The sequence below is a fragment of the Hyperoodon ampullatus genome (genome assembly GCF_949752795.1).
Source record: "Hyperoodon ampullatus genome assembly, chromosome: 2".
NCBI classification, from domain to species: Eukaryota; Metazoa; Chordata; class Mammalia; order Artiodactyla; family Ziphiidae; genus Hyperoodon; species Hyperoodon ampullatus.
The window spans coordinates 155,877,430-155,889,558 of NC_136915.1; the positions used below are offsets into that span (position 1 = coordinate 155,877,430).

Below are 12,129 nucleotides of genomic sequence, written 5' to 3' on the forward strand. Positions count from 1 at the left end.
ACGTTCAAACTAAATTTTTTCATTCACTTACTACTTACTCTTTCATTTGTTAAATATTTATTGACTGCCTGCTATATACCTGGAACTAAACTAAGTGCTGGAGCGTTCTTCTAGGTTAAGATTGCTCAGAAAATGTAGAGTAAATAAATGAATGAATGGATGGACGGAATGAATGAATGAATAAAAGTTTAACAAGCAATCACGTGAATTAGAGAAAATGAACAACATGTACAATGAGAGCTTGGCTAGCTCTCTGCAAATATCCTTGGCTGAGTTAGGAAAGCTCAAGCCTACAATTCTTGGCCCTTTCTGATGAGCCTCTAGAGATGTGAAGTCTTACACTCAAGGTCAGGTAATCTTTCAAGTTTACCTGTGAAGCTACAGCATTCATGAAGTGTTCCACAGCCAACCAGACTTTTGATTAAAGCACATGAGAGAAGATCCTGAGTCAAGAATAGCTTCTCCTCTCAAAATCTATCTTATAGGCAAGCAGGATAATCACAGACAATGCTAAGGAAAACCCCTGCAAGTTCTGGGTTGTTTTTTTTTTTTCTCAACAGAAGTTATCTGCACAAAGTTATCAGTTGACAGAATTCAAATAATTAAAACACAGGGTAGTGCACTTATTTATTTATGAGTTCCAGCACTTCCTATTTGACAACCTGAAAACTGAAGATCTTAATATGAGCAATTATAATGAAAATAATGTAAAAAAAACTATATACTTTTTTTATACAGATTAAAATAAACACTTGCTTCTTTTATACTACAATTCAATAAAAATGGGCCCACTATGTTTTAAAAAAGCCACAGAAATACTCTTGTTAAGATGTGAAAATGCCATTACCATGCACATGCAGTTGAATGTGCTGTTGTGTTTCTCCAGCTGCATTGGTAGCCACACATGTGTATCTGCCAGCATCTTCCATGAGGGCTTTGGCAATTTGTAGAACTCGACCAGAAGACTGTATCTAATTGGGATCAGAAAGTATGGCAGCATTTTGTACTTTATACTTGGACTTGAAAACATCTGCTGAATAGACAAACTCATTTAAATTTATAATATCTAGCTATATTTTTATGCCAGTATCTTAATTATCTTTTGATAGATTAGAGCCAGATCACTTCATCATGCACAAGAAAATAGACTATTTTGATTGAAAAGCTTTTCTTAGTCATTGGAAAACACAAAACAGTGTTACCTAAGGCAAGCCTGCTGGTACAGTCATAAAACTCCACTGAATAAAAGACTTTAGCACTGCAACTATGAGGTATGTGATGACAATTTAAGCTATTTGAAAAAAATATGGTTACATTTATGTAACACTTCATAAATAGTTTTAAAACAATCTTTTTTGATTAAATGGTCATGGTGGCCAGAAAAACAATAAAAATTATAAAATATGAGTAATGGAAATGCAGATAAATTTCCTTGACTGGTTTTCCTTATTTCCCTCTTAAACGCATTGCAGCTAGCCTCTACCATTTTGGAACTGGTGATTCAGTGGTTATTTTTTGAAAATGATTATTCAGAGGTTACCAGTTAACTTCTAATCACAGCATGCAGCAGCCTAGGCAGTGAGCTCATACTCTCCTTCACCATCTACAGCATTTGGCGTTGTTGACTTCCTGCTCCTTCAGTCACTCTGTCCTCTGGGAGCCAAAGGTACAGCATTCCCTCAGTTCTCATTCTCTGACTTTCTTAGTAGATTACTTTATGGAATCTGCTTCCTCTTCCTGTCCCATAAACAGGAAACTTAGCTTTCTGATAGTTTTCATCCAAACCCATGGCTGTGATGAAGAATCCCATGCAGACTCCTAAATTTACAGCATTGGCCTCAACTTTTCTCCTGAGCTTCCAGCTATCTGCTGGACAGGTTAGCACATGAAATTGAACAACCCAAAACAAAGCTGTTTTCCTGTATTTCTAAACCAAATTCTCATTGAGTGTTTCCAATTTTGTTTAATGGCACCAGTCATCTGGGTTTCAGAGCCCACTTTGACTCTCTTAGTAATTATACCACTCTGTGTTTCTCAGATCCCCTGTCTCCATTCTCACAGCCACTGTGGGACTATAATGGCTCCTTAATTTATATTCCAGTGTCTCCAACCTCCCGAACTGTTAATCTGCCTTGCATACTGTTGCCAGAATAATTTGTCTAAAATGCTCATTTGATCCTTTTACCATTCCCCCTTCAAAGCTCATTTATGGCTCCCCACTTTGCCCAGAATGAAATCCGAACTCAGCAAAGCCTTCCAGGCTTACCGCATTCTGACCCCATATGATCTTCTCTCCATACACTCCCACATAAACTCCCACGTAACTTATTCTTCATCCATACTGTACTAAACACGTTAAGCAGCACATTCATATACTTATATTCACTTCTAGACTTTCGCATACGGCCTTTAAGTTCAGTAATTTCTTAAGATTCTGAACTAGATCATTTTTTTTCTATTTCTTCTTACTCTTTATTCTGTCCTTGGATAAACTCATCTATGTCCATGCGTTTCAAATATGATCTGTGTGCCAATATCCCCAGCCAGAACTATCTTTTGAGCTCCAAGACCATATATTCAATGGTCTACCTGGCAACTCCACTAGTTTATTTCAAGGTCAACTCAACACCCAGAAGTCTAAAACTCAAATCACAGTTATTCCCCCTCAAACTTATCTTCCTCCAAAGTCTCCTTTCTCACTGGATGGCATCACTTTTTATGCACTTGTATAGATTAGCTTCCTACTAATTTTTCTTGATATTCTCCACTCCCTCACCTTTCATCAACAATCTATAATCAAGCCCTAATGATTTAACCAATAAATAACTCTCAAATATATCCATGTATCCTCATCTCTATGGCCAGCATGTGAGTCCAAATTTCTATCTTTTCTCTCCTAGACAAATGCAAATAAGTTAAATTGATTTCCACATATCTACTTTTGACTCCTTCAATTCATTCTCCAAACGGGCCTAGTTAACTACTGAAAATATAAGCCTGATCATGTCCCTCTTCTCTTAAAACTGTTCAAAAATTTCACATTGTGAAATTCACAAAGTGAAAATAAAATCATTAACTTACTTAAATGCCTCTGGTCTTCTCTAATACCATTTCTCCCTTGCTCTTGGTTCCCTAATCCAATGGCTTGCTTTCACGTTCTCAGGAGGTGTCATGCTCCCCTTTACTTTAAGTTGTTTGCCCATGCACATCTTCTCTGAAAGATTCTACTCACCTCTCTTCTATTAATTTGCCCACTTAACTCCATATGTTCTTCAGATCTCTGCTTAAAGACTTTCTCCATAAATTACCCTCCCTCACGCTGTTGGAGGAGGTCACTGAGAGGATGTGACCGCAGGGATGGCCCATGAGCTGGACTCAGGCATTTGGAGGCTCCTCATCTTCTCCCCATTTTTGGAATGTGCATTCCATCTTCTTTCCCAGTGCTAGAAACTGCCCAAGGACGCAGCCTTGAGATAGTAGTGTGATGTTGAGACCATCTGGACAGGATATATGACTGAACCCAGTTAAGACCTCTATATAAACTTTTGAGATTTGGTGGGCACGTGAGGAGATCTACTCATCTTGCAGTCATCCAAGACAAGCCTGGTAAGTAAGTTCCCTTGCTTATTAAACCTGCCCCCTACCAATCTGGAGTGCTGTGCCTCTTCCTTAGATCTCTCTCTGCTCTCTCTGAATAGGGGGCCGATTTCAGATGACACCCGGGAAGCTCCAGGGGTTGCAAACCAACACACGCTCAAAGGCTTTCCTCATTATCTGTTCTTATACCTCTCTATACTGTCTCCTAAAATTACTCATCACAGTTTGCAATTATACTTTTGTACAGCTGTATGATAAATATCTGTCTCCCAGGTAAACAGTTGTTTACCTGCTTTGTGTTAGAGGGCTACATATTAAATCTTTTGTTAGCGCAAATATGTGAGATTAGTTCCACTGAGTTTGGAATAGGAATGATAAATGAACAGATATCCATCACTTCTGCCAGGAAAAGAACTTGGCACATCCCTTGTTACTGAAACCTACCTCAAGCAAAGCTCAAACCGATGTTAGTCAATTAACTTGATCTTAGTAGCAAAATCTATTAATTATTTTAATTGTATCATGTAGATCACTCAGGCTTGCAATCTACCTATCTATTAATTCAACAAATATGTCCTGAGATACAGTTATATGCCAGGGACTATACTCAATATGAAAATACACAAGTGAACTTATTCATAGAGACTGAGTCTCTGACATCATGATGTTTATAAACTAAACTATGTTTTTCAAGAAACCATTTCACTTAGGTTTATGTATCAATAGATATAACTCTACCTTAATCCTGGTCAATGGTGAATATACTGATGATACTCTGACTTACTTAGTACTGATGAACTATTCATCCATAAGATACTAGTTTTTGAATAATTAAAACAGGCATAAATTGAAATAATAAAAATACCAACCACTATGTTAAAATTAACATCATTGTTAAAGTTATTAGTCTTTAATTAATTCCATTTTTCAAATCAAAATATTAAGTTAAATTCTGAAAAACCCTAAGGAAAACACATATTGTTTTAGTACATTTCCTGCAAAATCTATCCAACAGGAAAATCTATAATTAAGAAAGGAGAATATGATAGCTCCATATATAGCTTTCTCATCTTGGGCAAAATAATATTCATACTTACTTTGAGGTTTCCTTGGGCAGTGTTGACAGGTTGGCCATCTTTTAACCATGTAATGGATGGCTTTGGAATGCCATTGGCTATGCACTGCAAGGTGATGGGCTTATACCTTACTACAGCTCTCTCAGAAAGCCCTGAGGATTTGATTGTTGGAGGAACTAGATTTAAGAAAAAGAAAGGAGAAGAAAGGAAAGAAGGAAGAGAAAAGGAAGTGAGGGAGGGAACGAAAACTATAATCAGTGGGATCAAACACTTAAAAGTCTGTATCCAAGAACTTGAAACTTCAAAATTTAGACAAGGGCAGAGGCCTATTTTAACAAACAGAATAATTTCACTCCATGCATTTCACTTATAACTTCTAGCAATTTTAGAGATTACTTGTTTCTTAACTATGGGTCTCTAATTCTCCAGAGAATAAGTGAAATGTATTTACAGCAACTGCAATCCACATGTATGTTTGGTTTACAACCTCTTGGTGTGTTTTCCCAATCTACTATGACCTGCCCTTTCTCTAGAACTGCCTCATTAAATTGGGGTGGGTTTCCAGTACCCATATTTATACCACATGACCCTGTCCCCAGCAAGGCTGATTAAATCCAGGATAGTAACTTGATTTAAGCTGGGCCTGCCAGATCCCCTCCCTCAAGAATTGGAATTGAGACTGAGAAACAGGATTAGCTGTATTTCATCAAAATACAGGAAAAAACCAGTCCGCCTGGGAAGAATGAAGTTGATGTTCATAGAAACCTCTGCTTGTGGCTTCCAAACACTCTCCAGTTTCTCATTCCAGTCCCTCCCTCCCCAAGGTCTCCCAAGTGAGACACCTAATACCCTGGCAGAGGGTTCCTTCTGTCATTAGATTAATGGTTCTAACCCTATTGTGCCAGTTCCATGAGTGCACTTATGTGCCCTGGATCCTGCATAACACCCTCAGCCTCCATTTCTGGAAATGACTTTATTCACACTCCCTCCTGTTTTGGCTGAACCTTTGAACACTCGTATCCCCCCTTTATTTGAAATTTGCTGCCTGCCTCTTCTATCTTCTTTGATCTCATTCCTCAGACCCTCACATTCTAGGCAGAATATACCTCTTACCATTTAAATTCTGTCTCAGTTCATTCACATGATACCTCTTGGTTAAATCTTCTGTGTTAGTAAAGTGCCTTAAAATTTCCCAATATCTAATTCAAATTTGATCCAAATTCTCACTCAAATTAGCACTACTTTCCACAACTCAAGATTTATCCAGATTACTGAGCTAAGTTCTGAATTAGATACTGAAACAATGCATAAATGAATTTTCAGTGAAATGCTCCTTCTTCAGCCTACCATGAACAGTCACTTCAAACTCCTTCTTGTGGTCTCCAGCAGTGTTTGTTGCTATACACCGATAAAGGCCTGTGTCTGACACTTGAGCCTGGGCTATAACCAGTTTGTGTCCATTTAGTAAGATCTTGAATCCATCCCTTTCATCAATTAGCTGGCCATCCTTCAGCCACCTACAGAAATAAGGCAAAAAGAAGTCTGGAGACATATTTCAAATAACTATGTTCCTAACTATATCATTTTTTTTTTTAATCTTTTTTTTATTAGTTTCTGCTTTATAACAAAGTGAATCAGTCATACATATATATCTGTTCCCACATCCCTTCCCTCATGCATCTCCCTCCCTCCCACCCTCCCTATCCCACCCCTCCAGGCGGTCACAAAGCACCGAGCTGATCTCCCTGTGTTCTGCGGCTGCTTTCCACTATCTATCTACCTTACGTTTCGTAGTGTATATATGTCCATGCCTCTCTTTCGCTTTGTCACAGCTTACCCTTCCCCCTCCCCATATCCTCAAGTCCATTCTCAAGTAGGTCTGTGTCTTTATTCCCGTTTTACCCCTAGGTTCTTCATGACATTTTTTTTTTTTAATTCCATATATATGTGTTAGCATACGGTATTTGTCTTTCTCTTTCTGACTTACTTCACTCTGTATGACAGACTCTAGGTCTATCCACCTCATTACAAATAGCTCAGTTTCGTTTCTTTTTATGGCTGAGTAATATTCCATTGTATATATGTGCCACATCTTCTTTATCCATTCATCCGATGATGGACACTTAGGTTGTTTCCAGCTCCGGGCTATTGTGAATAGAGCTGCAATGAACATTTTGGTACATGTCTCTTTTTGAATTATGGTTTTCTCAGGGTATATGCCTAGTAGTGGGATTGCTGGGTCATATGGTAGTTCTATTTTTAGTTTTTTAAGGAACCTCCATACTGTTCTCCATAGTGGCTGTACCAATTCACATTCCCACCAGCAGTGCAAGAGTGTTCCCTTTTCTCCACACCCTCTCCAGCATTTATTGTTTCTAGATTTCTTGATGATGGCCATTCTGACTGGTGTGAGATGATATCTCATTGTAGTTTTGATTTGCATTTCTCTAATGATTAATGATGTTGAGCATTCTTTCATGTGTTTGTTGGCAGTCTGTATATCTTCTTTGGAGAAATGCCTATTTAAGTCTTCTGCCCATTTTTGGATTGGGTTGTTTGTTTTTTTGCTATTGAGCTGCATGAGCTGTTTATAAATTTTGGAGATTAATCCTTTGTCAGTTGCTTCATTTGCAAATATTTTCTCCCATTCTGAGGGTTGTCTTTTGGTCTTGTTTATGGTTTCCTTTGCTGTGCAAAAGCTTTGAAGTTTCATTAGGTCCCATTTGTTTATCTTTGTTTTTAGTTCCATTTCTCTAGGAGGTGGGTCCAAAAGGATCTTGCTGTGATTTATGTCATAGAGTGTTCTACCTATGTTTTCCTCTAAGAGTTTGATAGTTTCTGGCCTTACATTTAGGTCTTTAATCCATTTTGAGCTTATTTTTGTGTATGGTGTTAGGGAATGATCTAGTCTCAAACTTTTACATGTCCCTGTCCAGTTTTCCCAGCACCACTTATTGAAGAGGCTGTCCTTTCTCCACTGTACATTCCTGCCTCCTTTATCAAAGATAAGTTGGCCATATGTGCATGGGTTTATCTCTGGGCTTTCTATCCTGATCCACTGATCTATCTTTCTGTTTTTATGCCAGTACCACACTGTCTTAATTACTGTAGCTTTGTAGTATAGTCTGAAGTCAGGCAGCCTGATTCCTCCAGCTCCGTTTTTTGTTCTCAAGATTGCTTTGGCTATTCGGGGTCTTTTGTTTTTCCAAACAAATTTTGAAATTTTTTGTTCTACTTCTGTGAAAAATGCCAGTGGTAGTTTGATAGGGATTGCATTGAATCTGTAGATTGCTTTGGGTAGTAGAGTCATTTTCACAATATTGATTCTTTCAATCCAGGAGCATGGTATATCTCTCCATCTATTTGTATCATCTTTAATTTCTTTCATCAGTGTCTTATAATTTTCTGCATACAGGTCTTTTGTCTCCTTAGGTAGGTTTATTCCTAGATATTTTATTCTTTTTGTTGCAATGGTAAATGGGAGTGTTTTCTTGATTTCATTTTCAGATTTTTCATCATTAGTGTACAGGAATGCCAGAGATTTCTGTACATTAATTTTGTATCCTGCTACTTTACCAAATTCATTGATTAGCTCTAGTAGTTTTTCGGTAGCATCTTTAGGATTCTCTATGTATAGTATCATGTCACCTGCAAACAGTGACAGCTTTACTTCTTCTTTTCCAACTTGGATTCCTTTTATTTCCTTTTCTTCTCTGATTGCTGTGGCTAGAACTTCCAAAACTATGTTGAATAAGAGTGGTGAGAGTGGGCAGCCTTGCCTTGTTCCTGATCTTAGTGGAAATGGTTTCAGTTTTTCACCATTGAGGACAATGTTGGCTGTGGGTTTGTCATATATGGCCTTTATTATGTTGAGGAAAGTTCCCTCTATGCCTACTTTCTGCAGGGTTTTTATCATAAATGGGTGTTGAATTTTGTCGAAAGCTTTCTCTGCATCTATTGAGATGATCATATGGTTTTTCTCCTTCAACTTGTTAATATGGTGTATCACATTGATTGATTTGCGTATATTGAAGAATCCTTGCATTCCTGGAATAAACCCCACTTGATCATGGTGTATGATCCTTTTAATGTGCTGTTGGATTCTGTTTGCTAGTATTTTGTTGAGGATTTTTGCATCTATGTTCATCAGTGATATTGGCCTGTAGTTTTCTTTCTTTGTGACATCCTTGCCTGGTTTTGGTATCAAGGTGATGGTGGCCTCGTAGAATGAGTTTGGGAGTGTTCCTTCCTCTGATATTGTTTGGAAGAGTTTGAGAAGGATGGGTGTTAGCTCTTCTCTAAATGTTTGATAGAATTCGCCTGTGAAGCCATCTGGTCCTGGGCTTTTGTTTGTTGGAAGATTTTTAATCACAGTTTCAATTTCAGTGCTTGTGATTGGTCTATTCATATTTTCTATTTCTTCCTGAGTCAGTCTTGGTAGGTTGTGCATTTCTAAGAATTTGTCCATTTCTTCCAGGTTGTCCATTTTATTGGCATAGAGTTGCTTATAGTAATCTCTCATGATCTTTTGTATTTCTGCAGTGTTAGTTGTTACTTCTCCTTTTTCATTTCTAATTCTATTGATTTGAGTCTTCTCCCTTCTTTTCTTGATAAGTCTGGCTAATAGTTTGTCAATTTTGTTTATCTTCTCAAAGAACCAGCTTTTAGTTTGGTTGATCTTTGCTATCGTTTCCTTCATTTCTTTTTCATTTATTTCTGATCTGATCTTTATGATTTCTTTCCTTCTGCTAACTTTGGGGGTTTTTTGTTCTTCTTTCTCTAATTGCTTTAGGTGCAGGGTCAGGTTGTTTACTCGAAATGTTTCCTGTTTCTTAAGGTGGGATTGTATTGCTATAAACTTCCCCCTTAGAACTGCTTTTGCTGCGTCCCATAGGTTTTGGGTCGTCGTGTCTCCATTGTCATTTGTTTCTAGGTATTTTTTAATTTCCTCTTTGATTTCTTCAGTGATCACTTCGTTATTGAGTAGTGTATTGTTCAGCCTCCATGTGTTTGTATTTTTTACAGATCTTTTCCTGTAATTGATGTCTAGTCTCATAGCATTGTGGTCGGAAAAGATACTTGATACAATTTCAATTTTCTTAAATTTACCAAGGCTTGATTTGTGACCCAAGATATGATCTATCCTGGAGAATGTTCCATGAGCACTTGAGAAAAATGTGTATTCTGTTGTTTCTGGATGGAATGTCCTATAAATATCAACTAAGTCCATCTTGTTTAATATATCATTTAAAGCTTGTGTTTCCTTATTTATTTTCATTTTGGATGATCTGTCCATTGGTGAAAGTGGGGTGTTAAAGTCCCCTACTATGATTGTGTTACTGTCGATTTCCCCTTTTATGGCTGTTAGTATTTGCCTTATGTATTGAGGTGCTCCTATGTTGGGTGCATAAATATTTACAATTGTTATATCTTCTTCTTGGATTGATCCCTTGATCATTATGTAGTGTCCTTCTTTGTCTCTTCTAATAGTCTTTATTTTAAAGTCTATTTTGTCTGATATGAGAATTGCTACTCCCCTAACTATATCTTAAATAACTATGTTTCTAAAGCAATCTATCTATCTCGGAGGAACTACATTTATTCATATATTTGACTTATATACTTATATATATGTATGTATATGTATATATATGCATATATGATACATTTATATATATGTATTCTCAATTATGTACTTGCCTAATTTCCCATCTGCTCACTCTAATAAAATAAACTGTAAATAGGGAAAAGAAAAAGGAAACCTAGTTTAACAAAGAAGCTGGCATATTATTGGAACCCAAGAACTAGGTGTACAGTTCTTCATTCTACTATTAATGCTGGGCTACAGAAAGAGGCAAATGCCCCTACATAGCACTCACTTCAAATGTTTAAATAATATTAACCAACAAAACACACATAATCTTAAAACATCGGTAAAATAAAATCCTAAAATCATATAGCATTATAATTTTTAACTTATTATGAATTATCACTTTCCATTTAGTTTTATAATCATGTGTGAACATATTTTAGCCCAAAAGTTAGCTGAGTATCTATTCCTTTGCATATCCCAGAGCACTTTGGAAATGAAAGATAAGTATTCAAGAAATACTTTGTGAATGAAGGAATGAGAAAAAAGTATTGGTAATCATATATTCACGTTAACTTCCACTATTCCTTAACATGTCTGGCATACTGTTTTAAATTCCGTTGTTCATTTAACATTTCAGTGCTTCAGGAAGATCTGACAGATACTGCTTAATAGTCTGTCTCTATGAACGGAAAATGTAATTTTTTTTTTTTTTTTTTGCGGTACGCGGGCCTCTCACTGTTGTGGCCTCTCCCGTTGCGGAGCCCAGGCTCCGGACGCGCAGGCTCAGCGGCCATGGCTCACGGGCCCAGTTGCTCCGCGGCATGTGGGATCTTCCCGGACCGGGGCAAGAGCCCGTGTCCCCTGCATCGGCAGGCAGACTCTCAACCGCTGCACCACCAGGGAAGCCCCGAAAATGTAATTTTTAAGAGCATATAATGAAGTCTTCTAATTGAGCAGATTTATGGGCCCTGTGAGTATCAAATAAAAGTTGCCTTGAATATAGAGTATGTCTTTTAAAAGAGGGATATAATTAGTATAATTTTATAAATCACTTTTGAATGACACAGAACCTCTTTCAAGATAGCTCTAAAACACTCAAATAAAGAAGTGGGAGATATTTAGAAGACATACCAAAACCCTTACATGATAGTTGGTGGAGGAGAGCCTGTCGCTTGACAATCTAGCTCCAGTAAGTTATTAACCATCACAATGAAGTAAGACATTTCATCTCCTCCTTCTATAGCTGGTGGCACTAGAAAACAGCAAGGATGTAACATACAAAGAAATGTTTACAAGAAAAAATATAGCATCACTTTAAGCAATACTAAGTTGCACTTAGAAGGCTGATAAGTATCATAGTCATTTGGTACATGAAGGAGACTTGAAATGTATTGTAAAATACCTTTTACAATACACATTTGCCATAATCAATAAATATACTTTTGACACACTGTGAATTTTTCTCAGTTAATCTAGCACTATGGGGCTGATGATGCCATCAAAACATAAAGTTGATTCATATTTTATGTTGCTTATTTTCATAAGAATAAGATAAGGGAACCTCAAAAATTGGGCCTGAATTGAAAGCCTTCAATTTATAAAGAAATAGAGATGTAAGGTTACAAGATAACTTCCCAAGTCCCACAGACTAAGTTTCCTATTGTTTAGTACAGTGCTCATGACAAGAGACTATGCTGTCACTCATTACAATCAGATATTGTCACAAATGTAAAAAGGCATCTACCTAGTTACAAAGTGTACCTATCAGGGCAAGTGGAAGATTTATGTGGGTTTATAGATCTTGGGACTCTGGTGATCAATTCACCACTCAGTAGTGTGTAGTCCAGAGTTGAACAGATCACT

General features: G+C 37.2%; 1 protein-coding gene across 1 annotated transcript in view; it reads right to left on the reverse strand.

Moving 5' to 3' along the window:
* The window catches only part of HMCN1 (hemicentin 1), a gene marked incomplete at its 3' end in the record, with an annotated part of 531,222 nt that overhangs the window by 213,360 nt on the left and 305,733 nt on the right, over positions 1–12,129 (reverse strand). The window contains exons 33-36 of the mRNA XM_079726768.1: positions 11,410–11,518; positions 6,021–6,190; positions 4,695–4,849; positions 848–971 (exon numbers count right to left, since the gene is read on the reverse strand). Of these exons, the coding sequence (XP_079582894.1) occupies positions 848–971; positions 4,695–4,849; positions 6,021–6,190; positions 11,410–11,518 (558 nt within the window). The remainder of the gene's footprint in view (positions 1–847; positions 972–4,694; positions 4,850–6,020; positions 6,191–11,409; positions 11,519–12,129) is intronic.